This window comes from Epinephelus lanceolatus, chromosome 15, assembly GCF_041903045.1.
Source record: "Epinephelus lanceolatus isolate andai-2023 chromosome 15, ASM4190304v1, whole genome shotgun sequence".
Lineage (NCBI taxonomy): Eukaryota > Metazoa > Chordata > Actinopteri > Perciformes > Serranidae > Epinephelus > Epinephelus lanceolatus.
In genome coordinates, this window is record NC_135748.1 from 30,446,843 (window position 1) to 30,474,835 (window position 27,993).

The 27,993-nt window shown below is 40.1% G+C and overlaps 2 pseudogenes and 3 gene segments (V, D, J or C); 2 read left to right on the forward strand and 3 right to left on the reverse strand.

Moving 5' to 3' along the window:
* Positions 1-16,054, reverse strand: part of LOC144466973 (Ig kappa chain V-III region MOPC 63-like) — a 215,713-nt gene extending 199,659 nt beyond the window's left edge. Inside the window, 1 exon segment of the V gene segment in view lies at positions 15,972-16,054. Within this exon segment, the coding sequence occupies positions 15,972-16,023 (52 nt within the window).
* LOC117266944 (Ig kappa chain V-III region MOPC 63-like) overlaps positions 1-27,993 on the reverse strand; it is a 305,866-nt gene that overhangs the window by 208,836 nt on the left and 69,037 nt on the right.
* LOC144466983 (Ig lambda-1 chain C region pseudogene) lies at positions 742-27,993 on the forward strand (annotated as a pseudogene). The gene is made up of 2 exons (XR_013493375.1): positions 742-773; positions 27,413-27,993. The product of XR_013493375.1 is annotated as an Ig lambda-1 chain C region pseudogene (transcript).
* Positions 16,948-17,501, reverse strand: LOC144467090 (immunoglobulin kappa variable 1-6-like). The segment is given in 2 exon segments: positions 16,948-17,284; positions 17,400-17,501. Coding segments are annotated over 2 exon segments (351 nt in total).
* The window catches only part of LOC144466991 (Ig kappa chain C region, B allele pseudogene), a 35,457-nt pseudogene continuing 33,830 nt past the window's right edge, over positions 26,367-27,993 (forward strand). The window contains exon 1 of the transcript XR_013493382.1: positions 26,367-26,511. The product of XR_013493382.1 is annotated as an Ig kappa chain C region, B allele pseudogene (transcript). The remainder of the gene's footprint in view (positions 26,512-27,993) is intronic.

The window sequence follows — 27,993 nt, forward strand, 5'->3', positions numbered from 1 at the left end:
AGGCCAGCGTCCAGATGAGGATGGTGATGAGAGTCATGGTGCTTGTGCTTTCTGCTGTGTTGACTGACACATCTGAGTCCTGCAGTGTTGAACTCACAGGACTATAAACCTTCTCACTTCACTGGAGGATCAGCTGAACATGCAAAGCCTCCTCTCTATGGAAATCATTTCTCTGCTCTCAACAGACTCAAGGCAACGTGGGACACAAAATCAGGAGGAATACTGCTTGGATTTACACCATCTATCATCTTAATGGAAAAGAAGAAAAGATTTATATTACAAGTGCAGTTGAGGATTTAAGGACAAGTTTGTGTTCACTGTGCTTGGTATGATATGTCTGTTTGTCTGCCTTTCATTTACTCACAGGGTTTAATGGAGATGAATTATATGTTTATATTCATTTTAATATTAGTTTGACATCATTATTATTTAAAATGCATCATGGGTATTTGACCACGTATTAACTGATATAAAACTGTGAAGAAAAATGACTTTTTTTACAAACAGACTGTAATCATTTCTCTGTCAAGTGTAGAAAAGTAAAGAAAAACTCAAGAAATATTTTTTATTTATACAATATTTTCATTCCATGTCATTAAAGAAGCTTTATAGATTCAGTAAAAAATAATTGTTTCAGTGTCATTATAAAAATCAGAGAGTATTTTCAGTGGATAGATGCTTGTTCACAGTGCAGGAGGTTTTTGTATGGCCACTTAATGAGTTTGTATCACTGTGGGTCACTTTTGGTGGAGGAACCAAACTCATCGTTAACTGTAAGTACCAGAGATTTTATTTCATACAATATATAGCAAATACAACTTTTATCAGATATTTAACGAGACTGTGATTAAATTCAGTTTGAATGTTGATTTTTTTTGTTGTTGTTATTCTATGAAGTTGTTGTCTCAATAAGAGATAAGAGAAATAAATGTTAATTCAGTATTGCAAATAGCTAAATCTTAATATACGCAAAATAACTCAGCTATTTTCTATAGGTATTTTTTTTGACAGAAAGCTTGAATTATTCTCTGCTTAAAAATGTTTCAAATTAACAGTTGGTCACAAATGACCTCTAATGCTCAAATCATAAAACTAGTAATTACAATTTCTTGTTCATTTATGTTGAAAATATCAAATGATTTATTGAATTATAATCTGATGTGGATTCTGTTAAACACAAAGATGTTTTTCTCAGTAAATGCAGTTTATCTTTGTGTTCACGGTTCATTCATTTTCCATGTAGTGAAAAGGAAGTGAAAGAGACAGATGACAAAGGTTTTAACTGTATTCACATGAGTGTTTCAGCTCTGTCAGTTTCAACAGAAGAAAATCATCACAGGGACGAGTTATTCACTGTCACACATTATGAAACACATATGAAGATGTCATCAATAATCATTATCAATCAAGCTTTTTAGTCTCACTTGAATCATGTGGCTGATGGTCTGATTCAGAGTGATTTATGAGTGCTACAGCAGCACAAGTTATTCTGTTTGATTTGATCAAATGTAAGAAATGAGCAGGATGTGATTTTTCTTTATTACTCTCACTCTCATTCCTTTGTCTTTTCTCCCCCCTCTCCTCCCCCCTCTCTGTCTCCTCCAGTGGGTGTGGTGCAGCCCACCCTGACCGTCCTCCCCCCCTCCAGAGAGGAGCTGCAGCAGGACAGTGCCACACTGGTGTGTGTGGCCAGCGGGGGCTTCCCCTCAGCCTGGAGGCTGGGCTGGAAGGTGGGGGGCAGCAGCAGCAGCAGCTCCTCAGGGGTGTCACACAGCCTGGAGGTCCTGGGGAGGGACGGCCACTACAGCTGGAGCAGCACCCTGAGCCTCCCTGCAGACCAGTGGAGGAAGGCGGGCTCAGTGAGCTGTGAGGCCAGTCTGAATGGACAGAGCCCTGTCACTCAAAGCCTGGACCCTGACAGCTGCTCAGAGTAGAGCTTCAGCAACACTTCCTGTCTGGAAATGATGCTGCTTCTTTCATACACATCTTGATGAAGCTACACATCTTCTCTCTTCACATCTTTCTGCACTTTCACAGCTCTCTGCTCAGTGTTTTAGTCTGCATGTTGCTTTCTAATACTCATCTTCTGCATGTTCTTCTTTATCTTCATTACTTTTCACCTTCAACTGAATGTTATTAGTTTCACTCCAACACAAACTATTCATTCATCACAAATGTGGCATGAACATTAAACCATCATTAAATAAAACTGTGGATTATAATGAGTCAGTGTCTTTGTGTTTCTTTTATCATATATTCATTATGACAAATACCTTCTTGATCATTGCAAGATCATAACTGATATCATACTATACCTGTTAGTACAGAAGATGGCTGTATTTTTATTACTTTGTGACACTATAATAGTATATAGTGTAATAATAGTATAATTGTAATTAAATGAAAATCTATATTTCCTTTTGGACTCTGAGATTAGACGTTTTTATGTGGCTATAGAGCCACTGTTGAACATTTTTTTATATATCAGAGGCATATTCAAACATTAATGTAACTTTCCCAGCTTCCTCATAAAGAGACTGAATGAAGTGACAAGAATATAAGTTTCAAACTGTATATGGAAGAGCATCTGTGAGTCTGTTTCAGTTTTATTTAGATTCATTGTGAGTTCCAGAGAAGCCAGTTGATGCTCTGTCTATAAGAAGTTTGGGAGCCTGTCCAGGTTTCTGAAGGTACCAACTGAGATCAGCACCAATATTTGAACTCCCTGTGGCGCTGATGGTCACAGTCCCTCCAAGACTAACAGACTTGGATTTGTCAGTCTGAGTCAGAAAATTGTTGGAAGAAGACTCTGAAATGAGAAATGAAATATAAACCTTGAGTATCAGCAGTTTAGAATATAATAAATTAGACATTAATCAAAGCCACAATGTCAGACACATTTTCAGAACCTCTCACCCTGACTCAGAAAACCCAACATGACAAGCAGAGTTATTGTCAACATCATCCTGATGCAGTTTTCAGTGTGAGTGCATGAAAACAGTTCAGACTCTCTGTGACATGAGAACTTAAAACTGTGAGGAGCAGTGATGCATTAAAGTCATGCAAAACACATCTGGGCACACCTGTCCATGTGAAACAGAAAAAGCAGAGGTGAGTTGGAGAAACAGTTCATCATCCTGAAGATCATTCCACCGTTCGCAGCCCATTTAGACAAGTGTGACTTTATGCTCTTTTTTTAATGGTTTTTCTCTTCATCATAAACAATGTCCTTTTCATTTCTTTACAGTATCACATTACTCCATGTCCTTTAACAGGTCTATAGCACCCCCTGCTGGCAAACTGTATCAACTGATCTCACTGCAGATTTAGATTTTGCCAATGCTCTTAACTGTTTTTATAATTATTTTGACACACTTTATTTTTTATAAAGAAGTGCAGGAACTGAGCCATACACTGAGAAATGACAAACACTTTAATATTAATCAAAATGAGGTTGAGCGAGAGCTTTGTCGTGTTAAGATTAACAAAAGTCATGGACCAGACAAGATATGTGGGCGTGTTCTTCGATACTGTGCAAAGGGGATGAGTCCAGTGTTTCACTATATCTTCAGTCAGTCTCTAGAGTTACAACTTGTCCCTAGCATCTGGAAAAATGCTGTGGTTGTTCCTATCCCTAAATCTAGCTGCCCCATAACCTTCATTGATTTCAGACCATGGCATTAACTTCAATCCCCATGACAGTTTTTGAGCAACTTGTAAGGTCAGAGATCCTGCAGAACACTGAGCATCTGCTGGATCCTCTGCAGTTTGCGTGGAGGCCCCATGGAGGAGTAGAGGATGCCACACTCACTCTTCTTAATTTGCTTCTCAAACACTGAGAGAAATGGATGTCATGCTAGACTTTTATTTATTGATTTTCTTCCGCTTTTAATACAATTCAGCCACAGATTTTAACCTGTAGGCTTTTAGACCAATTTCACATAAGTAATAATCTTGCTGGCTGGATTCCAGACAGGACTCAGAGAGTCAGAGTTAATGGAGTCCTGTCAGACCAAACGGTGTCATTAACAGGCTCACCACAAGGGTGCGTCTTGTCCCCCTTTGCTTTTCATCTTGTACATAAGTATGTGTCAGAGCCTGTTTGAAAAAAGGCAGTAGAAATTTTGCAATTAGTTAAGTACCTTAGGACTATTTCAGACTTTCAATTAAATTTTGACACAAACTGTGAGGCTGTGTGTAAAAAAGCACACCAGCGTTTGTTCTGTTTAAGAAAGTTGTCGTCTTCTAACACTGACAAAACCATCATGACATTTTTCTATCGGTATTTTATTGAGTCAGTTTTATCCTTTTCCTTGGTGTCATGGTATGGCTTTTTATCTGTGAAGGAAAAGAACAAACTGATGCAAATTGTGAGATGGTCAGGGAAGCTGATTGGCGAACCACAGCTCAGTCCCAAGTCCCTGTACAACAGGCACCTACAGAATATAACTAAGCCCATCCTCAATGACCACTCTCATCCCTTACATGAAGAGTTTCAGCTTCTCCCCTCTGGTCAGAGCTTTGCAGTCCCAAAATGTAAAACAAAGCGCTACAGCATGCCACAATCATTGACTGACTTTAAATTTCTTCAATAATTTCACGTCACTGATGATCCAGGTGTTGCGTTTAGAATAATGTGATGTAAACCCATCTGACCTCAACATATTTGGGGCCAGCTCAGTGTTTCAGTTGATCATCCCAGCCACCTGATCTTTCTCTCTACACATCACAGCAACATCAGCACATCTCTCCTTTCAAAAAAGGATATGAATTAATTAAAAGATCAATATCACAACATAAAGATGAAACGTAACACACACCAAAGGTTGTAGTAATGTTCTGATCACTGGTAGAAGACCTGCAGGTTGAAAACAAGTGTCACACACTCTGGCTCCATATGAATTTCTCTTTCATTCAGATGACACTTCAGCTCTCAGGCTTTGACAAGACCAACAATCACACTCACACACAAGCACACTGATTGGTTATATAGGTCACACCCTGGACACACAGCTGATAGTGATTAGATCATCATGTGACACCATTAGGTTGAGCACAAAACAATCAAGAGGCCCTCAACAAATCAAACCCTTTGAACAAAACAGTTTTTAGCTACACTACATTTAAAAATGTTAAAATACACAAGTGTTAAGTCGATTTCTAAAACACAAATGGCAAAAGTTTAGACATCAGCTCTAACTGAACGTCATAAACAACTTTATCTAAATATCCAGTAAGTCGAGGAACATACAGAAAACATTTCAAGTCATAATTCTTAATCAGTCCATTTGGGTAACAGAGTTCTTAGACAGTGGATCCAATCATGTTCCCTCCTGGAAAGCAAAACATCCAAATGACTTCCTCTTGCAGTGATTGTTACCTTCTCAATCCAATGATGGAGGTCATGAGAAAATGGAATACTCCCTGTCAAAGAGAAATACATATGGAGCCAGAGTGTGCTACACCTTTATTCTTCCATCAGAATCAATACCACTCTCATATCATATGGTGAATATAAAGCTTAGTTAAAGTAGGTAAAGTTGCAGGTGTCTTATGAATTGTAATTTTACTACTGTCTGTGTAAAATGGACATAACATGATGCTGGTTCATACATTTTTGACATGGAATAGAAACAAAAGTTCACAAGAACATATAATATGTGACAATGAATAAGTGTGAATATGTAGTGTGTGCTTGGTGAGGTTACTGTCAGCTCTGTGTTCAGTGGTCTAGAGTCTCTTCCTCTTCAGCAGCTGCAGTCGCTTCCTGCTGTAACAGCTCAGTGTCTCTGCAGTCTGACTGAGGGAGGTTTTTGTACGGTGATAAATCACTGTGTGAACACCAAAGCACTGTTGATGATGTGTAGACTCTGACAGTAATAAACTGCTGCATCTTCAGTCTGAACTCCACTGATGGTCAAAGTGAAGTCAGAGCTGCTTCCACTGCCACTAAACCGAGCTGGTGTTCCTGAATGACGTGTGCTCACAAATCTTATTAGGAGCTTTGGAGGCTGTCCAGATTTTTGTTGATACCAGTGCATATAATCTCCATAATTAGAGTGTCTGTAAACAGCTTGACTGTTCTTACAGGTGAGAGTGACAGTGGATCCTGGAGTAAATGTCACCACTGGAGGCTGAGTCACAGTCACCTGAGCGCTGCATCCTGCAGACAAAAACAAATCATTCATTTATCAGCAGAAATCAATGAGAGAAAAGGCAGCACATCATGTTTGAAATGTTGCTGAGTGAATGAACCTGTGAAACAGCAGCAGGCCAGCGTCCAGATGAGGATGGTGATGAGAGTCATGGTGCTTGTGCTTTCTGCTGTGTTGACTGACACATCTGAGTCCTGCAGTGTTGAACTCACAGGACTATAAACCTTCTCACTTCACTGGAGGATCAGCTGACCATGCAAAGCCTCCTCTCTATGGAAATCATTTCTCTGCTCTCAACACACTCAAGGCATCATGGGCATTTGACCATGTATCAGCTGCTACACTGCAACAGTTCATCATCTTGAGGATTATTTGGCCGTTGAAAGCCCATCTCAAAAAGTTTGACTTTGTGCTGTTTTTATGGTTCTTCTCTTCATCAAAAACTCTTACTTCTTTATAGTCTCATGTGACGTCTTCATTAACAGGTCTATAACACCCCCTGCTGGCACATTGGATCAACACTGAACTCACTATGATCTGACACAATTTGATTGTTTGAGTTTCTTCAGTCATAGTCATGTATGTCTCTTGACCAGGTGTTGCACGATAATGTGATGTTAACCTGTCTGACCTCAGTGTATTTCAGGCTGCTCAGTGTTTCACCTCATCACCCCAACTGATCTTTCTCATCACGTTCCATGGCAATGTGACCAGAGGCTGAGCACTGGGACCGTTTCAATCATTTTTACCAATTTGCCTTGAAGGGAGAGTAGACACAAGGTTTCAAATTAGTAACACATGTGACACTCCTAGAAAAATAAAGCTAAAACCGAAATATATTCCAAAAATGGCTGTGTAAGTTGAGGACTCAGTCAGGGGGAGGGTTGCTGTCTGCCAGCCCAGGGGGAAATTTTAGGGGAAAACACACTCAGGCCAATGCAAAAAGAAAGGTTACACACACAAAGAGAGACAAGCAAGATTAAAAGTAAAGTGCAACATGAAAACACAACAACACTCAACTGTACAATAGGAGTGGATGCTTAGGGAGCTAGGCCACAGCTTGGACAGGCCCTAGTCCTCCCTTCCTTGGTCAGGGTTCAGCCAAAAATCAAAGACAAAAACACATTAAAATGGACAGGTGGGAGATTGCACTGTTTCCTCTACTGTTAAAATAACCTTTTACAAACTATTACATGAATGAATTACATTAAAAAAAACATAACCCAAAGGCAGAACAGCATCAAACTCACTGGGTCGAGCAAAAGGCCTGAGATGGACCATTCATGGGGTTCAGGGACAAATAGACAAACACTGTATTTACTGTAAAGATACTGTTGCTGCACTTTACTCTTTACATACTTATTTGTAATAATAAGTGCTTAGACTACAGTTCACATGAGCTGGTTTAGTGCCATGTGAAGTGGCAACAGCTTACTCTGAGGAGGGCCCCACAAAGTCCACTTAGGGCCCCCAAAAGTCTAGGACCGGCACTTGAGTTTAGTATTGCAGGAAACAGACTCATTCAACTTCATGATGAAACTCTCATATCATATGGTTAATATAAAGCTGAAGCCAGTGAGCTTAGCTTAACATACAGACTGGAAGCAGGGGAAAAGGGTGTCTGTCCTTTGACAAGAAGATCAGCCAATCAGCTCCTCCAGAACTCACGAGCCTATTTGAATTCTGGTTTATTTGATCTGTGCAAAGAAAACAAAGTCTCCACTGGTTACCTGTGTGTTCAGAAATACAATCTGACCCTCAACTATAAAATGAGAGCGCTGTTGTTGGAAGAAACAGAGCGTTGTTCTTCTACATGAGTTACAAACCATTAAGTTAATGACTTGTTGCTCTGCTGCTCCGTTTCCCCAGACAGAGCGCCCAGAGTACGCTCTGCTGCTCCGAGAGTGTGGTGTTCTGAATAACCGAGCAATACTTTCTAACAGTGCTCCAACTTTACAGATGGTCCAGTTTGTGCCAGAGTGCACTCCAGCACTTGGAGTGAGGATTTCCTAACGAACCCATTGTTTCCAGTATGTACTCCTGTAAAACCACAACAAGCTGATTTTCTTCTCTGTTATTTGTGATGGTTAAACAAACATATTACATTTTAACTGGTGAGCTTTAGAGGTGCTGGGAGGTGGTTTTAGTTAATGTTAGACAGAACCAGGCTAGCTGTTTACCTCTGTTTCAAGTCTTTATGCTAAGCTAAGCTAAACTGTTGCTGGCTAGCTTCATATTTAATGGACAGATGTGAGAGTGGTGTCTGTCAGCAAGTAGGCACAATGTCTATTTCTACGCCCAGAGAGAGCCCTACAACACACGCCAGAGGTGGAGGAAGTGAATGTCCTCAATCTATCAAGTAAGCCCATCACAGACACTTGTGTTTCTGCCCTGAGTAAGGGCCTTTCTTTTTGTCCCACTATCCACTGTAAAGACTTTGATGTATTTGTTGATGTCCAGAGGTTTTTCTGGAACCTACCCCTTAAGGAGTTCTTCAAGAATCATCAGGGGGACCACTTTCACTATGTTAACAGCTCTACTGACACCCACAGGACGGGCCCCACCAGCAACACAGGGACTGTGGAGGACCAGGAAACCACCTCTAACTCCCCCACTAGACCTTGTACTCATTTTAGAGGTAAATCAACTTTCATTCCACCACAACACAGAAACTCTTCAGTTGACACATACTGCAGATTGGTGGAAAGAGATATATCTAAGTTACTGGGACAAAAGAGACAATACAAAGTTATACATAACCTGTCAGAACTACAACGCATTGAACTGGACACTCTAAAAAATGCTAAGTCCATTGTTATTCAAAGTGCAGACAAAGGGGGTGCCCTGGTGATACTAGACAGAGTTATGTACAACTTGGAAGTGATGAGGCAACTTGTTAATGACACTTTCTATCGGAAGCTTCCTGTAAACCCAACTAATGAATTCAAAACCAGAGTCCATGGATGTCTCAATGAACTCCTAGCCAAAGGAGACATCACTAAACATGAACACTCCTTTATGTTGGTTCACTCACCTGTGATACCGGTTTTCTACACTTTACCTAAGATACATAAACCATACAGTGACACTCCTCCTGGGAGACCGATTGTAGCTGCGATTGGTTCCCTAACAGAAAAAATATCTGCCTTTGTAGACTTTTTCCTTCAACCCTGTGTAGCTTCTCTGCCCTCCTACATAAAAGATTCCACTGAGTTTATTAAAATGATAAAAAAAAATGTACAACATAGCCACAGTCAACAGCTGCTGGTGACCATGGACATTGAATCTTTATATACAAATGTGCCTATACAAGGCGGACTGGACTGGACACTATGTCACCTAGGGGTCTCAACGGGGAGATAGACATTGAATTCATCAGCCTCATCAAATCCTACCTCTCATCTTGTTCTCAAATTGTTAGAATTAAAAATCGTACTTCCAACCCCTTGCAATTATTAACTGGTGTCCCACAAGGTTCAGTACTCAGTCCTGTTCTGTTCAGCATGTACATCAATGATTTACCATCTGTGTGTGATAATTGTGATATATTAATGTATGCTGATGACACAGTTATAATTGGTCATGGTAAAACACCAGAGGAAGTTGCAACAAAGTTAGCAGATGCTATGTTATTAGTCACAGCCTGGCTTAAACTGTCCTGTCTGCAACTTAACCTGTCAAAAACAGTCTGTATGTTTTTCTCTAAGAAAAAAACAAACATAAATGTGATGCCAGATGTTTTCATCTCTGGAGAGAGGGTACAGGTGGTTACGGAATACAAATACCTAGGACTGCACATAGATTCAAACCTCAGCTTCAAAATCCACATTAAGAAAGTCAGGAACAAAGTTAAGTTAAGTTTATCAAACTTCACATTCATCAGGGACTCGTTTTCAACTGAAGCAGCCAGGATGTACTTCTTCGCTATGGTTCTCTCCCACATCACATACTGTCTGACAAGTTGGTCTACTGCAAACACCACAATAATGAAAACAATAGAATCATTATATAAGCACTTAAAATATTAGACAAGAAACCTTTCAGATTTCATCATTGTCATATACTGAATAAATATAAATTGCTTAGTTGGGAAAACCTCATTTTATTCAAAAACATCTGTCTGGTATATAAGATCTTGCATGGTTCAGCTCCTCCTGCTCTATCTGGATATGTTAATATCAGATCTTCCGGTAATAGGCGTACGAGAGGTGCAGTGAGGGGAGACAGCACAATTCCCTTAAGAAAAACCACATTCAGTCAGGAAGTTTTCTCCTTCAGAGCATCACATCAATGGAATTCAGTACCACAATCAATCAGAGTATCTCCGTCATATCATTCATTCAAGCGCAATGCCAAGAAATGGCTTGTTGAAACACAAAAACGTGAACATTGATGTTTGCCTCACTATTATATAGGAGTGCATTATGCAATTGTGGGTTATTGTCACTCAACGGTATGTGTGTGCCGTACAGAATGTTTATCTTGTATATAACGTTTATATTTAATGGGTAATTTTTTTAGATATATTGGATGTTGTATTTTACTGATGCCTTTAACAACTGGCAAAGGGACTACCGATGAAAATTAGCCTCTCGGCTATTTCGGGTGCATTTTACTTTTTTTTTTTTTTTTAAATGTTGATTAATGTACATTGTCCCTTTTCAAATAAACAAATAAACTAAACTAAACTAAACATTCAACCTTTCCTGTAATTCCTCTGACTGACACTGGTGGTTATGCTCCTCTGATTGCATGCATTTGTTTTTGCTACGTACTGCTTTCTATATGGTGTTTTGTTGTTATCTTTTACACATCACCGTACTTTGAGGTACCTCAGTAGTGTTGTTCTGTCCTTTATGAGGGCTTATTGGCCTGATGTTGTGTCAAACACTCTACCCCGTGTTGTTCATCCAACACTGTATGTGCTTTGTTGTTTGTTTGTGTGTGTCTATTTATATATATATGTATATATGTAAATATATATATATATTTAGACTGATGGTCTTTTTGTATCTTTGTACATATCTCTATTTATTTATAGGATATGTTTACGGACGCTGTCAAGGCATCTGTAGGTCCGTTTTCTTGTGTGTAGACACTCACGCGTATTTACATTGATTATGAGGTTTGTGTGTATACATGCGCACAGCTAGGAAGTACATATACATTGTGGTACCCTATGATATTATGAAATGAGGTACATTTTCTCTTTAAAGTTGTTATGTTACCTGTTTTCTTTCTACTTTCCTTGAACACATCATTGTATCACGTGACGACCACATTTTGTGTATACTTAAGATGGCGGCACCCTCTGTTTTGTTAGTCTGATGAAGAGCATAACGCTCGAAACGTCACTTCATTAACTTCATTAAAACTTCAGCATTGCAGCCCTGCAGTGTGCGAGCTCTTTGTTCACTTTTTCATCACAATGTATATTTCAGAAAATGTTTAATCTATTTTGTAAAATGGAAAAATAATATGATTATGTATATTTGAATTCTAGGTTACACAGACTTTATAAATTGTGATGATATGCCTCAATGGAAAATTAACATTATGGGATGTTGCTTGTCATAACTTCTTGACATGGAATAAAAATGAAAGTACACAGACATATATAAAATATACCAAATTATTAACGTAAATATGTAGTGTGTGCTTGGTGAGATTACTGTCAGCTCTGTGTTCAGTGGTCTGTGTCAGAGTCTCTTCCTCTTCAGCAGCTGCAGTCGGTTCCTGCTGTAACAGCTCAGTGTCTCTGCAGTCTGACTGAGGGAGGTTTTTGTACCACCATAAATCACTGTGTGAACACCTCAGCACTGTTTATTAAGTGTACACTCTGACAGTAATAAACTGCTGCATCTTCAGTCTGAACTCCACTGATGGTCAGAGTGAAGTCAGAGCTGCTTCCACTGCCACTAAACCGAGCTGGTGTTCCTGATACACGTATGTTGACAATTGATATTAGGGTCTTTGGAGGCTGTCCAGATTTCTGTTGATACCAGAACATAGCCTCAAATTCACTGTCATCATCCTCATATCTGTAAACATCTTGGCTGGTCTTACAGGTGAGAGTGACAGTGGATCCTGGAGTAAATGTCACCACTGGAGGCTGAGTCACAGTCACCTGAGCGCTGCATCCTGCAGACAAAAACAAATCATTCATTTATCAGCAGAAATCAATGAGAGAAAAGGCAGCACATCATGTTTGAAATGTTGCTGAGTGAATGAACCTGTGAAACAGCAGCAGGCCAGCGTCCAGATGAGGATGGTGATGAGAGTCATGGTGCTTGTGCTTTCTGCTGTGTTGACTGACACATCTGAGTCCTGCAGTGTTGAACTCACAGGACTATAAACCTTCTCACTTCACTGGAGGATCAGCTGACCATGCAAAGCATCCTCTCTATGGAAATCATTTCTCTGCTCTCAACACACTCAAGGCAACGTGGGACACAAAATCAGGAGGAATACTGCTTGGATTTACACCATCTATCATCTTAATGGAAAAGAAGAAAAGATTTATATTACAAGTGCAGTTGAGGATTTAAGGACAAGTTTGTCTTCACTGTGCTTGCTATGATATGTCTGTTTGTCTGCCTTTCATTTACTCACAGGGTTTAATGGAGAGAAATTATATGTTTATATTCATTTTAATATTAGTTTGAAATCATTATTATTTAAAATGCATCATGGGTATTTGACCATGTATTAACTGATATAAAACTGTGAAAAAAAATGACTTTTTTTTAAAAACAGACTGTAATCATTTCTCTGTCAGGTGTAGAAAAGTAAAGAAAAACTCAAGAAATAATCTTTATTTATACAACATTTTCATTCCATGTCATAAAAAATGCTTTGTAGATTCAGTAAAAGTTAATTGTTTCTGTGTAATTCTAAAAATCAGAGAGTATTTTCAGTGGATAGATGCTTGTTCACAGTGCAGGAGGTTTTTGTACGGCCACTTAATGAGTTTGTATCACTGTGGTACACTTTTGGTGGAGGAACCAAACTCATCGTTGACTGTAAATACCAGAGATTTTATTTCATTGAATTTAATATATAGCCGACAGAACTGTTTTCAAGTATTGAATGAGACCTTGATCAAATTCAGTGTTTGTATGTTGATGATATTTTTTTGTTATTTGATCTATCTGATGAGAAATTGTAGAAACCAAAATTATCTCAGCATTTTCTTTAAATTTAAAATGAAAAACCATGAAATAACAATTTTCTTATTTTTTTCATAGTGATATTGAATTTTTTGTCTCTAAAAAATGTTTAAAAGTAACAGTTGTTCAAATCAGAACTTGAACCCTCAAAAAATGAAATTACTAGGGTTTTTTTTATTCATTAATTTGGAAATTATATTTCTAAAAATTGAATTATAATCCGATGTGGATTCTGTTAAACACAGAGATGTTTTTCTCAGTAAATGCAGTTTATCTTTGTGTTCACAGTTCATTCATTTTCCATGTAGTGAAAAGGAAGTGAAAGAGACAGATGACAAAGGTTTTAACTGTATTCACATGAGTGTTTCAGCTCTGTCAGTTTCAACAGAAGAAAATCATCACAGGGACGAGTTATTCACTGTCACACATTATGAAACACATATGAAGATGTCATCAATAATCATTATCAATCAAGCTTTTTAGTGTCACTTGAATCATGTGGCTGATGGTCTGATACTGAGTGATTTATGAGTGCAACAGCAGCACAAGTTATTCTGTTTGATTTGATCAAATGTAAGAAATGAGCAGGATGTGATTTTTCTTTATTACCAAGCCTTCACTCTCATTCCTTTGTCTTTTCTCCCCCCTCTCCTCCCCCCTCTCTGTCTCCTCCAGTGGGTGTGGTGCGGCCCACCCTGAGCGTCCTCCCCCCCTCCAGAGAGGAGCTGCAGCAGGACAGTGCCACACTGGTGTGTGTGGCCAGCGGGGGCTTCCCCTCAGCCTGGAGGCTGGGCTGGAAGGTGGGGGGCTGCAGCAGCAGCAGCTCCTCAGGGGTGTCACACAGCCTGGAGGTCCTGGGGAGGGACGGCCACTACAGCTGGAGCAGCACCCTGAGCCTCCCTGCAGACCAGTGGAGGAAGGCGGGCTCAGTGAGCTGTGAGGCCAGTCTGAATGGACAGAGCCCTGTCACTCAAAGCCTGGACCCTGACCGCTGCTCAGAGTAGAGAAACAACAGAGTCTCTGCTCAGTCAAATTCTGCTTTTACAAACAAATCCAACCTGCTGTAATTAACATGTGATCTGCTGCCATTCTGCTTTCATGTGACTTCATGTCTTTATTTCAACATTTATACATTGTTACAGTCACATGCTGTCGTCTTTGAGGTTTTGAAACAGAAATAAATATTTCATGCACTTATGTCTGGTGGTCCTTTTTTGTTCTTTCATTTCTTAAGTGTAGATGAAGTTAAAATGAATCATTGCTGGGTTTGGTTAAATATCTGCTGCTGCTTCTTTCATGGAGGAACAAAAACTGCATTGAAACCTTTTGCTGGGGAAAAGTATAGAAATCTATTATTAAAGTAAAACATGCACTGAAATAATAGAAAAAAAGCATCAACACTTTAATTTAAAGAAATAAAGAACATTATTGTCAAGAAAATCACAGCAGCATAAGATTTGTAGTCGTAGTTATGTTTGGCTGACTGACTTCAACATCACTGTTAAGAACATGAGTCAGAAATATTCTACTGAGAAAGGTTAGACAGGTATAGTGTTATAATATTAAAGCTGTACAGCAAAGAAATGACCAAGTTATCCTGGTAATATGATAATATAATAATCATTTTGTATATTACAAACTCTTCATACATGAGGACTGTCCAAATGAGTCCGTTTTACTGTGTTTGGTTGATTCATGTTTGAATTTGTAAAGAGCTGGAAGAACAGCAACAAAGCCCCTGAGTACCAACATTTCTGTCAGGATTACAGCAGCAGCTGGTGAAATCATAACAAGAACTGGGAAAAGTTTATGAGATAGAGTTAACAGGAATATTCAGGAGCTTGTTAGTTTGGGCCCAACGCCCAAAAATAGCATGTAGCTCCTCTAAACACGATGGCCTGAGAATCAAAAGCAAAATCATTTGGGCCGAGAAATTAGAACAAAGTTGTCACTGGCTTTGGGGTAAATGGTTTCAGATGAAAACTGTTATTTCAAAAATCATGACATTGTGAATTTGAGCAAAAACACCTTGTTGCAACCGAAGGCTTGATCGTTCTGATCAAAGTTTAGTGTGATAACACAGCAACGACATGTTTGGTGAGGTTACTGTCAGCTCTGTGTTCAGTGGTCTTTGTCAGAGTCTCTTCCTCTTCAGCAGCTGCAGTCGGTTCCTGCTATAACAGCTCAGTGTCTCTGCAGTCTGACTGAGGGAGGTTTTTGTACCACCATAAATCACTGTGTGAACACCCAAGCACTGTTGATGTAGTGTGAACTCTGACAGTAATAAACTGCTGCATCTTCAGTCTGAACTCCACTGATGGTCAAAGTGAAGTCAGAGCTGCTTCCACTGCCACTAAACCGAGCTGGTGTTCCTGATTCACGTGTGCTCACATGTTTTATTAGGAGCTTTGGAGGCTGTCCAGATTTCTGTTGATTCCAGTGCACATAATTTCCCCCGTAAACAGCTTGGCTGGTCTTACAGGTGAGAGTGACAGTGGATCCTGGAGTAAATGTCACCACTGGAGGCTGAGTCACAGTCACCTGAGCGCTGCATCCTGCAGACAAAAACAAATCATTCATTTATCAGCAGAAATCAATGAGAGAAAAGGCAGCACATCATGTTTGAAATGTTGCTGAGTGAATGAACCTGTGAAACAGCAGCAGGCCAGCATCCAGATGAGGATGGTGATGAGAGTCATGGTGCTTGTGCTTTCTGCTGTGTTGACTGACACATCTGAGTCCTGCAGTGTTGAACTCACAGGACTATAAACCTTCTCACTTCACTGGAGGATCAGCTGACCATGCAAAGCCTCCTCTCTATGGAAATCATTTCTCTGCTCTCATCAGACTCAAGGCAACGTGAGACACAAAATCAGGAGGAATACTGCTTGGATTTACACCATCTATCATCTTAATGGAAAAGAAGAAAAGATTTATATTACAAGTGCAGTTGAGGATTTAAGGACAAGTTTGTGTTCACTGTGCTTGGTATGATACGTCTGTTTGTCTGCCTTTCATTTACTCACAGGGTTTATTGCAGATAAATTATATGTTTAAACTCTGCTTAATGTGAGTTTGTAAATCTACACACCTGTCATTGTGAAACAGAAACAGTAGAGGTGAGGTGGAGTGACAGTTCATCATCTTGTGGTCATTCAGATCTCATCTAAACCCCCCCTTTTTTTTTAACCCCGTTCTGTCTCATGTCTCATGAATAGGTGTATGGTGCCCCCTGTTGGCAAATGGATCCACACTGAACATAATATCAACAGACAGTATTTGATTCACTTCCCTGTTTACACACCAGAGTAGACACAACATATCGTGCTGAATCACAGCAACAACAAAGGCAAATCTCTCCTCAGTGACAAAATGTAACATGCTACATGCTTTTTTCAAAGTGAGGAAGACTGTGTTTATAATTGAACGTCTGGAGCTGTTAAAGGGACCAAAACCTGAGTGTCAGGGGCATGATGATGTGAGTTTCACTTCCCCTTTGACTGGGAGGGAACTTCAGGGAGTTTCTGTCAGGTTAGGTTTGGGGTGCTATGTTCAGGTGAGCAGTGGTGCATATCTCCTGCAATAAGTCACAGCTGCAACACAGCAATTTGTATGCAGTCTAATTTGAGGGAGGTTTTTGTACGGCTCTGTTTCACTGTGTGCACAGGCCCACATATGCTCCCATACAGTAGTAATCTGCTGCATCTTCAGCCTGGAATCCACTGATGGTCAGAGTGAAGTCAGGTTCAGATCCACTGCTGCTGAAACGACTCGGAGTGCCGGACTGACGGCTGCTTGTTTTGTAAAACAGCAGTTTGGGAGGTTGTCCAGGTTTCTGCAGGTACCAACTGAGGTCATCATCCACTCCTGTACTGGCTGTACAGCTCAGAGACACCGTCTCTCCCACACTGACAGACTTTGATACAGGAGACTGAGTCACAGTTGGACTGGCCGTCGATCCTGCAAGAACATAAAACAATGACACTGTGTGCAATATACAATATAAAACTAACTCTGTATCAGCTATACATATAGTTGGTTAGTGCACTTTGAATCACTCAAAGCAGTATCTCACCCTGAATGTGGACTGCCAGTATCAGCAGGAACACCAGCAACATATTCGTTATGAGTGTGTATGTGTGTGTGAGAAAATAACAAAATGATGTTTTACTTTGCACAAGACTTGGCGCCTTAAAAACTGCCGATGTGCAGTGAAGCACAACAGATATTCAAATTATAATGTCTGTGGGTGAACACACACACACACACCCCCACACCCCTGTGAGAGTTGTCTGTGTTTCTGCCACATAAAGATGAATACTGCCCTCTTGTGTCAAAATAGGAGAATGTAAATTCATTTGTGTCACATCATGGATGGATTATAAGTTAATGGGGACCTGAATAGAGACATGTAAAAGGTCCCCCAGCCCTCACGTAAAGGAGCAAGATCCTCAGAGTGTTGTAGTTTTATCTCTTCTCAGTCATTCTGGCAGACTTTGTGGATTTTTCTTTTTAAAGCAGTTTTCTTTTTATGGTTAATCTGTGTCTCTGTGGTCATTTTGTGTCTCTTTGTGGTTGTTTTGTGTCTTCTTGTGGTCATTATTCATCTTTTCGCAGTCATTATGGATGTCTTACATGTCTAAGGTTGATATATGTCATTTTGTGGCTGTTTTGTGTGTCCTTGTGATCATTATTTATCTTCTTACAGTCATTATGGATGTTTTATGACTCTTTGAGGTTGATTTGTGTCTCTTTGTGGTCCTGTTGTCTTTCTTTCTGGTCATTTTGTTTCTCTTTCAAGTTGTTTTGTGTCACTTTTTGGCTGTCTTGTGTCTCTTCGAGGTTGTGTTGTGTCTTTGAGGTTGATTTGTGTCTCTTTGTGGTCATTATTCATGTTTTTGTAGCCATTATGGTTGTTTTACAACTCTTTGTGGCTGTTATGTGTCTCCCTGTGGCCATTATGCTCCTTGTTGTAGTCTTAATGGGTATTTTACGACTTTTAGAGGTTGATTTGTGTCTCTGTGGTCATTTTGTCTTTCTTTGTGGTCATTTTGTGTCTTTTTGAAGTTGATGACTTGTTGAGACAACTTGTTGTTGAGACAGCCTCTAAATTAATGTGTTTCTGTTTCATCTGGTTGGTGATAAAATCTGTTTTAAGTTTTTTTAAGTATTTAAGATAAATATTCTAACAACAATGCTGTTGATAAAAAGATAAGTTTCAGTGAGGAGAAACAACAACAACAATTTGGGAAATGAGAAATAAATTAAAAGATCAACATCAGCTCTCAGGGTTTCTCAAGACCAACAATCACACTCACACACAAGCACACTGATTGGTTATATAGGTCACACCCTGGACACACAGCTGATAGTGATTAGATCATCATGTGACACCATTAGGTTGAGCACAAAATAATCAAGAGGCCCTCAACAAATCAAAACCTTTGAACAAAACAGTTTTTTAGCTACACAACATTTAAAAATGTTAAAATACACAAGTATTAAGTCGATTTCTAAAACAGAAACAACTTTGTCTAAATATCCAGTAAGTCAAGGAACATACGGAAAACATTTCAAGTCATAATTCATAATCAGTCCATTTGGGTAACAGAGTTCTTAGACAGTGGATCCAATCATGTTCCCTCCTGGAAAGCAAAACATCCAAATGACCTCCTCTTGCAGGGATTGTTACCTTCTCAATCCAATGATGGAGGTCATGAGAAAATGGAATACTTCCTGTCAAAGAGAAATGCATATGGAGCCAGAGTGTGCTACACCTTTATTCTTCCATCAGAATCAATACCACTCTCATATCATATGGTGAATATAAAGCTTAGTTAAAGTAGGTAAAGTTGCAGGTGTCTTATGAATTGTAATTGTACTACTGTCTGTGTAAAATGGACATAACATGATGCTGGTTCATACATTTTTGACATGGAATAGAAACAAAAGTTTGCAAGAACATATAATATGTGACAATATATTGTTATTGTTATATTATGTAGTGTGTGCTTGGTGAGGTTACTGTCAGCTCTGTGTTCAGTGGTCTGTGTCAGAGTCTCTTCCTCTTCAGCAGCTGCAGTTGCTTCCTGCTGTAACAGCTCAGTGTCTCTGCAGTCTGACTGAGGGAGGTTTTTGTACGGTGATAAATCACTGTGTGAACACATAAGCACTGTTGATGAAGTGTACACTCTGACAGTAATAAACTGCTGCATCTTCAGTCTGAACTCCACTGATGGTCAAAGTGAAGTCAGAGCTGCTTCCACTGCCACTAAACCGAGCTGGTGTTCCTGATTCACGTGTGCTCACATATGATATTAGGAGCTTTGGAGGCTGTCCAGATTTATGTTGATACCAATGCAGCCAGTCACTTCCATCATCTTCTGGGATTATTTGACAGGTGAGAGTGACAGTAGATCCTGGAGTAAATGTCACCACTGGAGGCTGAGTCACAGTCACCTGAGCGCTGCATCCTGCAGACAAAAACAAATCATTCATTTATCAGCAGAAATCAATGAGAGAAAAGGCAGCACATCATGTTTGAAATGTTGCTGAGTGAATGAACCTGTGAAACAGCAGCAGGCCAGCGTCCAGATGAGGATGGTGATGAGAGTCATGGTGCTTGTGCTTTCTGCTGTGTTGACTGACACATCTGAGTCCTGCAGTGTTGAACTCACAGGACTATAAACCTTCTCACTTCACTGGAGGATCAGCTGACCATGCAAAGCCTCCTCTCTATGGAAATCATTTCTCTGCTCTCAACAGACTGAATGCATCATGGGTATTTTACCATGTATTAACTGCTACACTGCAACAGTTCATCATCTTGAGGATTATTTGGCCGTTGAAAGCCCATCTCAAAAAGTTTGATTTTGTGCTGTTTTTATGGTTCTTCTCTTCATCAAAACTCTTATTTCTTTATAGTCTCACATCACGTTTTCATTAACAGGTCTATAGCACCCCCTGCTGGCACATTGGATCAACACCGAACTCACTATGATCTGACACAATTTGATTGTTGGAGTGTCTTCATTCCTTTCATTGTGATGTATGTCTCTTGACCTGATTCAGGTGTTGCACGACAATGTGATGTTAACCTGTCTGACCTCAGTGTATTTCAGGCTGCTTGAAGGGAGAGTAGACACAATGTTTCCAAGTAGTAACACATATGTGAGTCTACCCATGTCAGTGTGGGTTTTCTCCAGGTTTTCTGGCTTCCTGCCACAGTCCAAACACACGCAGGTCAGGTTAACTGGTGACCTAAAATTGTCTGTCTCTGTGTGTCAGCTCTGTGATAGTCTGGCGACCTGTCCTGGGTGAACTCGCCCAGTGTCAGCTGGGATATGTTTTCAGACAGGTAAGAGTCAGCCCTTTCCACCGAGAGCGTGACACTAAAATATGCATCAAGTTCACTGGGTCGAGCAAAAGGCCTGAGATGGACCATTCATGGGGTTCAGGGACAAATAGACAAACACTGTATTTACTGTAAAGATACTGTTGCTGCTAATAGGTCCCACTTTAGTCTTTACATGCTTATTTGTAATAATAAGTGCTTAGACTACAGTTCACATGAGCTGGTTTAGTGCCATGTGAAGTGGCGACAGCTTACTCTGAGGAGGGGCCCACAAAGTCCACTTTGGGCCCCCAAAAGTCTAGGGCCGGCCCTTGAGTTTAGTATTGCAGAAAATAGACTCATTCAACTTCATGATGAGACTCTCATATCATATGGTTAATATAAAGCTGAAGCCAGTTAGCTTAGCTTAGCATACAGACTGGAAGCAGGGGAAAAGGGTGCCTGTCCTTTGACAAGAAGATCAGCCAATCAGTTCCTCCAAAACTCACGAGCCTATTTGATTTCCGGTTTATTTGATCTGTGCAAAGAAATCAAAGTCTCCACTGGTTACCTGTGTGTTCAGAAATACAATCTGACGCTCGACTATAAAATGAGAGCGCTGTTGTTGGAAGAAACAGAGCGTTGTTCTTCTACATGAGTTACAAACCATTAAGTTAATGACTTGTTGCTCTGCTGCTCCGTTTCCCCAGACAGAGCGCCCAGAGTACGCTCTGCTGCTCCGAGAGTGTGGTGTTCTGAATAACCGAGCGCTACTTTCTAACAGCGCTCCAACTTTACAGATGGTCCAGTTTGTGCCAGAGTGCACTCCAGCACTTGGAGTGAGGATTTCCTAACGAACCCATTGTTTCCAGTATGTACTCCTGTAAAACCACAACAAGCTGATTTTCTTCTCTGTTATTTGTGATGATTAAACAAAAATATTACATTTTAACTGGTGAGCTTTAGAGGAGCTGGGAGGTGGTTTTAGTTAACGTTAGACAGAACCAGGCTAGCTGTTTACCTCTGTTTCAAGTCTTTATGCTAAGCTAAGCTAAACTGTTGCTGCCTAGCTTCATATTTAATGGACAGATGTGAGAGTGGTGTCTGTCAGCAAGTAGGCACAATGTATATTTCTGAAATGTTGAATCTATTTTGTAAAATGGAAAAATAACATGTTTATGTATATTTGGATTCTAGATTACATAGACTTTATAAATTCTGATGATATGTCTTTCTGGAAAATTAACATTATGGGATGTTGCTTGTCATAACTTCTTGACATAGAATACAAATGAAAGTGCACAGACATATATGAAATAAGCCAATTTATTGATTTGAATATGTAGTGTGTGCTTGGTGAGGTTACTGTCAGCTCTGTGTTCAGTGGTCTGTGTCAGAGTCTCTTCCTCTTCAGCAGCTGCAGTCGCCTCCTGCTGTAACAGCTCAGTGTCTCTGCAGTCTGACTGAGGGAGGTTTTTGTACAGCGATGAATCACTGTGTGAACACATCAGCATCGTCTATTTCATGGTAACTCTGACAGTAATAAACTGCTGCATCTTCAGTCTGAACTCCACTGATGGTCAAAGTGAAGTCAGAGCTGCTTCCACTGCCACTAAACCGAGCTGGTGTTCCTGATTCACGTGCGCTCACCAATTTTATTAGGAGCTTTGGAGGCTGTCCAGATTTCTGTTGATACCAGAACATAGCTTCATGTTCATTTAAATCAGAATCATAACCTGTGGCAACAGCTTGGCTGGTCTTACAGGTGAGAGTGACAGTGGATCCTGGAGTAAATGTCACCAGTGGAGGCTGAGTCACAGTCACCTGAGCGCTGCATCCTGCAGACAAAAACAAATCATTCATTTATCAGCAGAAATCAATGAGAGAAAAGGCAGCACATCATGTTTGAAATGTTGCTGAGTGAATGAACCTGTGAAACAGCAGCAGGCCAGCGTCCAGATGAGGATGGTGATGAGAGTCATGGTGCTTGTGCTTTCTGCTGTGTTGACTGACACATCTGAGTCCTGCAGTGTTGAACTCACAGGACTATAAACCTTCTCACTTCACTGGAGGATCAGCTGACCATGCAAAGCCTCCTCTCTATGGAAATCATTTCTCTGCTCTCAACACACTCAAGGCAACGTGGGACACAAAATCAGGAGGAATACTGCTTGGATTTACACCATCTTTGAGTTTGTCAATCATTATTATTTAAAAGACATAATTTGTATTTGACCATGTATCCCGACTAAAAACCTTTGAAAAAAATGACGTTGTTACAAACAGACTGTAATTGTTTGTCTGTCAGGTGTCGTCAGAAGGCAAACACACACCTCTCCTTATGAAACAGAAAAAGCAGATGCAGTGAGAGTTCATCATCTTCATCTTGAGGATCATTCAGTCATTCAAAACCCGTGTAGAAAACTTTGACTCTATGTTCTTTTTTCATGGTTGTCTTCTTTGAAACATTCTTCTTTTTATTTCTTCATCGTCTCACATGACTTTATCCTCATTAACAGATCTACATCGCCCCCTGCTGGCAAACTGGACCAACACTGAACTCACCATGACCTGTTATTGATTGACTTTGATTTTCTTCATTAATTGCATTTATGTCATTCTTATTATCCAGAACAAGGTGTTACATTTAGGATAATGGGAAGATAGATATATAGTGTATTTCATTTAGAATCTGCTGAGTGACTCAGCTGTTTATCACAACTACCTCATCTTTTTCACCAAACTTCACATCAACATCAAGACGTGTTTCCTCCTTAAATAAAGGATTAAAATGTTGAGTGATAAATTGGAGTTTGTTTGTTTGGTGTACAACGTGGGTTGTTGTTTTGTGGTAACAATCTGTTTGAATGAGAAGATAAATATTGTAACAACAGTTGTGTTGATACAAGGATGAGTTTCAATGAGAGGTGAAGAGAGCAACATTGATGGAAAATGGAGGACAATGTGTGCAGCTCAGCATGAAGATGTGAGTCTATTCTTAATAACTGCTGCTGCTGTTTGTGAAGGTGTTTGTGCTGTATTGAAACCCTCAGTCTTGGTCAGTGAAGGTCGTGGGAGACAGTTGGGCCTAAAGTCACAGTCAGATCAGTATCAGGCCTGAAGGAGGCCTCGAGGTCAGGCTGCTCCACCTCTGCTGTAGTTATGTTTCTCTGTGTTACACTCTGTATGTTCAACTGTGATTCTCCTCAGTCGAGCCTTCATTAAATACTGTGTGTAATCTATCAAAGTCTCTGGCAGTGTTTTCACTCTCACTGTTGACTGGTGTTTACCTGATAAAGCTCAAAAGAACAGTTTCAAACTGATTCTTTAAATACTTAATCAAACTTAATACCACTGTCATATTGTATAGAAACATGAAGCTAAAGCCAGTAGCCAGTTAGCTTAGCTGGAAGGAGGGGGACAAAGGGGACATGTCCCCAGGCAAGGACATCTTCAAAACTCACTATTTCATTTCTGGATTATTTGATCTGTCCAAAACTGAGGTCTCTAATGGTAACGTGGCAACGTCACAAAAAAGAGAGAATTCAGAAAAATATTGTTTCAGGTCATGAAATGTTTTGGCGCACAGACGTCCCCTGTAAATCCACAGCACAATGAACACCATGGGATGTTGGTTTTCATAATAAACAGTTTCAAACACATCTTGGCCTCCTCTCATTGGCTCCCTGTCAATGCAGCTCAGACTTTTAGGGCGTTCTGATGACTTACAAAATGAAATGGGCCTGCCCCTTCACATCTGTCTGATCCCCTTAAACTTTATGTTCCATCCCATGCTGTCCGCTCTCACAGCTCCTGTCTGTCAACAGATATTAAAGAAGGCCACAGGGTCTTTTCTTATTAATCCTCTGGAATAACCTCATGTGGACATGGAGGCGGCTGAGGCTCAGGAGGTAGAGCAGGTCGTCCACTAATTGGAAGATTAGCAGTCAGATCCTCGGCTCCTTCAGGCCGCATGTCGAAGTATCCTTGAGCAAGATACTGAACCCTAAACTGTGCTGTGAGAGTGTGTGAACGTGACATGTAGCATGTAGCCTAGTGTTCAAGTGCTTTGACTCGTCGGAAGACTAGAAAGGTGCTATACAAGTGCAGGTCCATTTACCATTGACATCAGACAGTCTGACTCTGTTGAGGCCTTTAAATCCAAACTGAAAACTCATCTTTTCACCTTAACTTTTATTAAGTTGATTATTCTTTGATTAGTTCAGGCTTGTACCTGATATCATTATCCATGCAGCAGGTTGATCTCAGTCTCAATTAATCTGTTCAGACAAGTGCAAGTTAGTGAATAATCACAATTTGGATGTTCATAATGTTGAAGTGAATTATTTTAATACTTATTGATGTTACTGTCTGTGAACAATGTGCATCATGTTGGTTTTCATTGCAATGTTTGTTTCACACTGTCTTTAAGGAGGAATTGATAGAAAACTGCATAAAAATATAAAATATGAGGATATATTAATGTGAATATGTAGTGTGTGCTTGGTGAGGTTACTGTCAGCTCTGTGTTCAGTGGTCTGTGTCAGAGTCTCTTCCTCTTCAGCAGCTGCAGTCGCTTCCTGCTGTAACAGCTCAGTGTCTCTGCAGTCTGACTGAGGGAGGTTTTTGTACCACCATAAATCACTGTGTGAACACATTAACACTGTTGATGTAGTGGTAACTCTGACAGTAATAAACTGCTGCATCTTCAGTCTGAACTCCACTGATGGTCAAAGTGAAGTCAGAGCTGCTTCCACTGCCACTAAACCGAGCTGGTGTTCCTGATTCACGTGTGCTCACCAAATATATTAGGAGCTTTGGAGACTGTCCAGATTTCTGTTGATACCAAGACATCCGACCTCCATGACTATCTGTATAAACAGCTTGGCTGGTCTTACAGGTGAGAGTGACAGTGGATCCTGGAGTAAATGTCACCACTGGAGGCTGAGTCACAGTCACCTGAGCGCTGCATCCTGCAGACAAAAACAAATCATTCATTTATCAGCAGAAATCAATGAGAGAAAAGGCAGCACATCATGTTTGAAATGTTGCTGAGTGAATGAACCTGTGAAACAGCAGCAGGCCAGCGTCCAGATGAGGATGGTGATGAGAGTCATGGTGCTTGTGCTTTCTGCTGTGTTGACTGACACATCTGAGTCCTGCAGTGTTGAACTCACAGGACTATAAACCTTCTCACTTCACTGGAGGATCAGCTGACCATGCAAAGCCTCCTCTCTATGGAAATCATTTCTCTGCTCTCAACACACTCAAGGCAATGTGGGACACAAAATCAGGAGGAATACTGCTTGGATTTACACCATCTATCATCTTAATGGAAAAGAAGAAAAGATTTATATTACAAGTGCAGTTGAGGATTTAAGGACAAGTTTATGTTCACTGTGCTTGGTATGATATGTCTGTTTGTCTGCCTTTCATTTACTCACAGGGTTTAATGGAGATAAATTATATGTTTATATTCATTTTCATATTAGTTTGAAATCATTATTATTTAAAATGCATCATGGGTATTTGACCATGTATTAACTCATATAAAACTGTGAAGACAAATGACTTTTTTTTACAAACAGACTGTAATCATTTCTCTGTCAGGTGTAGAAAAGTGAAGAAAAACTCAAGAAATAATCTTTATTTATACAATATTTTAATTCCATGTCATTAAGGAAGCTTTGTAGATTCAGTAAAGTTTAATTTTCTCTCTGTAATTATAAAAATCAGAGAGTATTTTCAGTGGATAGATGCTTGTTCACAGTGCAGGAGGTTTTTGTACGGCCACTTAATGAGTTTGTATCACTGTGGTGGACTTTTGGTGGAGGAACCAAACTCATCGTTCACTGTAAGTACCAGAGATTTATAATTTCTACAAATAAATATTATACCAAATTTTGCTTAAGAAATGCCATAAATTATGAAATTATGATGATTATTTTATTTTTTATATATTTTGTGTGATTCATTGAGCTTGATTGATATCACAGTTTGGAAAAAAAATCTGCAGAGATAAATATTCTTGTTGTTTTAGAGATAATTTTATGGTTAAATTTACATCACAAAAGTTAAATTCCTTCTTATTTTGTTTTCAATTTAACTTGTGTCAAACCAAATGTGGCTGCTCAACTTGTCTGAGGGACATTTTACTGCTCAGTAAATTAATGTGTTTTCTTATTTTGGGATTTTTATATTCACACAGTTGTTAAAATGAAATCTAATATGATGTTTAAACATATAATTGAGTTTATACAGTTAAGCTGTGGTTTGTGTTCACAGTTCGTTAGTTTAAAGTGGTGAAAAGGAAGTGAAACAGACAGATGACAAAGTCTTTAACTGGACACAGATGTTACATTTTGTTCCACCACAAAGTTATTTACTGTCACACATTATAAAGCTGATACAAAAGAAAATCATACAAAGTTATTCAAGATTTAAATTCCATGTACACATAATTAACGTTGCAATATATTGTCTATGATGTAGATATTTTTGATGAGTGCCACAGATGAAGATTTATTACTTTCGAAGCCAAAATGACATCAAGTTTTCTAATTTAGTTTTATTAGTCAAAGCCTCATTTCCTGTCATGTCTCAGCTCCTCTCCTCTGTCTGATCACAGTATGGTGCACACAGCTGATCCACAGCAGTGTTAACCTCTGTCATGTATCATAACTGTGTCATGTTCAGCTGTCTGTCCTACAGTGGAAGTTAATCTGCTCCTTGTGTGTCTCTGCTCTCCCCTCCAGCTGGCCCCATGGTCAGGCCCTCAGTCTCTCTGCTTCCCCCCTCCTCTGAGCAGCTCTCTGGGGGCTCGGCCACACTGGCCTGCCTGCTGACTGGCTACTCTCCTCAGGGAGCCGTGGTGAGCTGGGAGGTGGACGGTACAGAGGTGACAGAGGGGGTCCTGAGCAGCTCAGAGGAGGAGAAGAGCGGACGCTACAGCAGCAGCAGCACCCTGAGCCTGAGCCAGGAGCGCTGGATGTTAGGAGAGCTGTACTCCTGCAAGGTCCTCCATCATGGCCACAGCCAGATCCAGTCCCTCCGCAGGAGCCAGTGTGAGGGCTAGAGGGACTGGCTGAAGCCCAGGACAGGAGCTGTGTGTGGGGGGAGCAGGACGAACACACCTGCTGCTCTGATCAATCTGAGTTTGAATGTTTGTAGAGGAAACTAAAGCTTTGTGTGACAGAGAACAACACTGCTGTAAAGTGTTGGACAACAACAACTTAGAGAGGAATGTGTGGAGCTCAGCAGCTAGATGTGAGTGTGCTTCATAACTGTCATGTTGATGACTGATGTTTTTGCTAATAAAGCTTTCACTGATAAATAA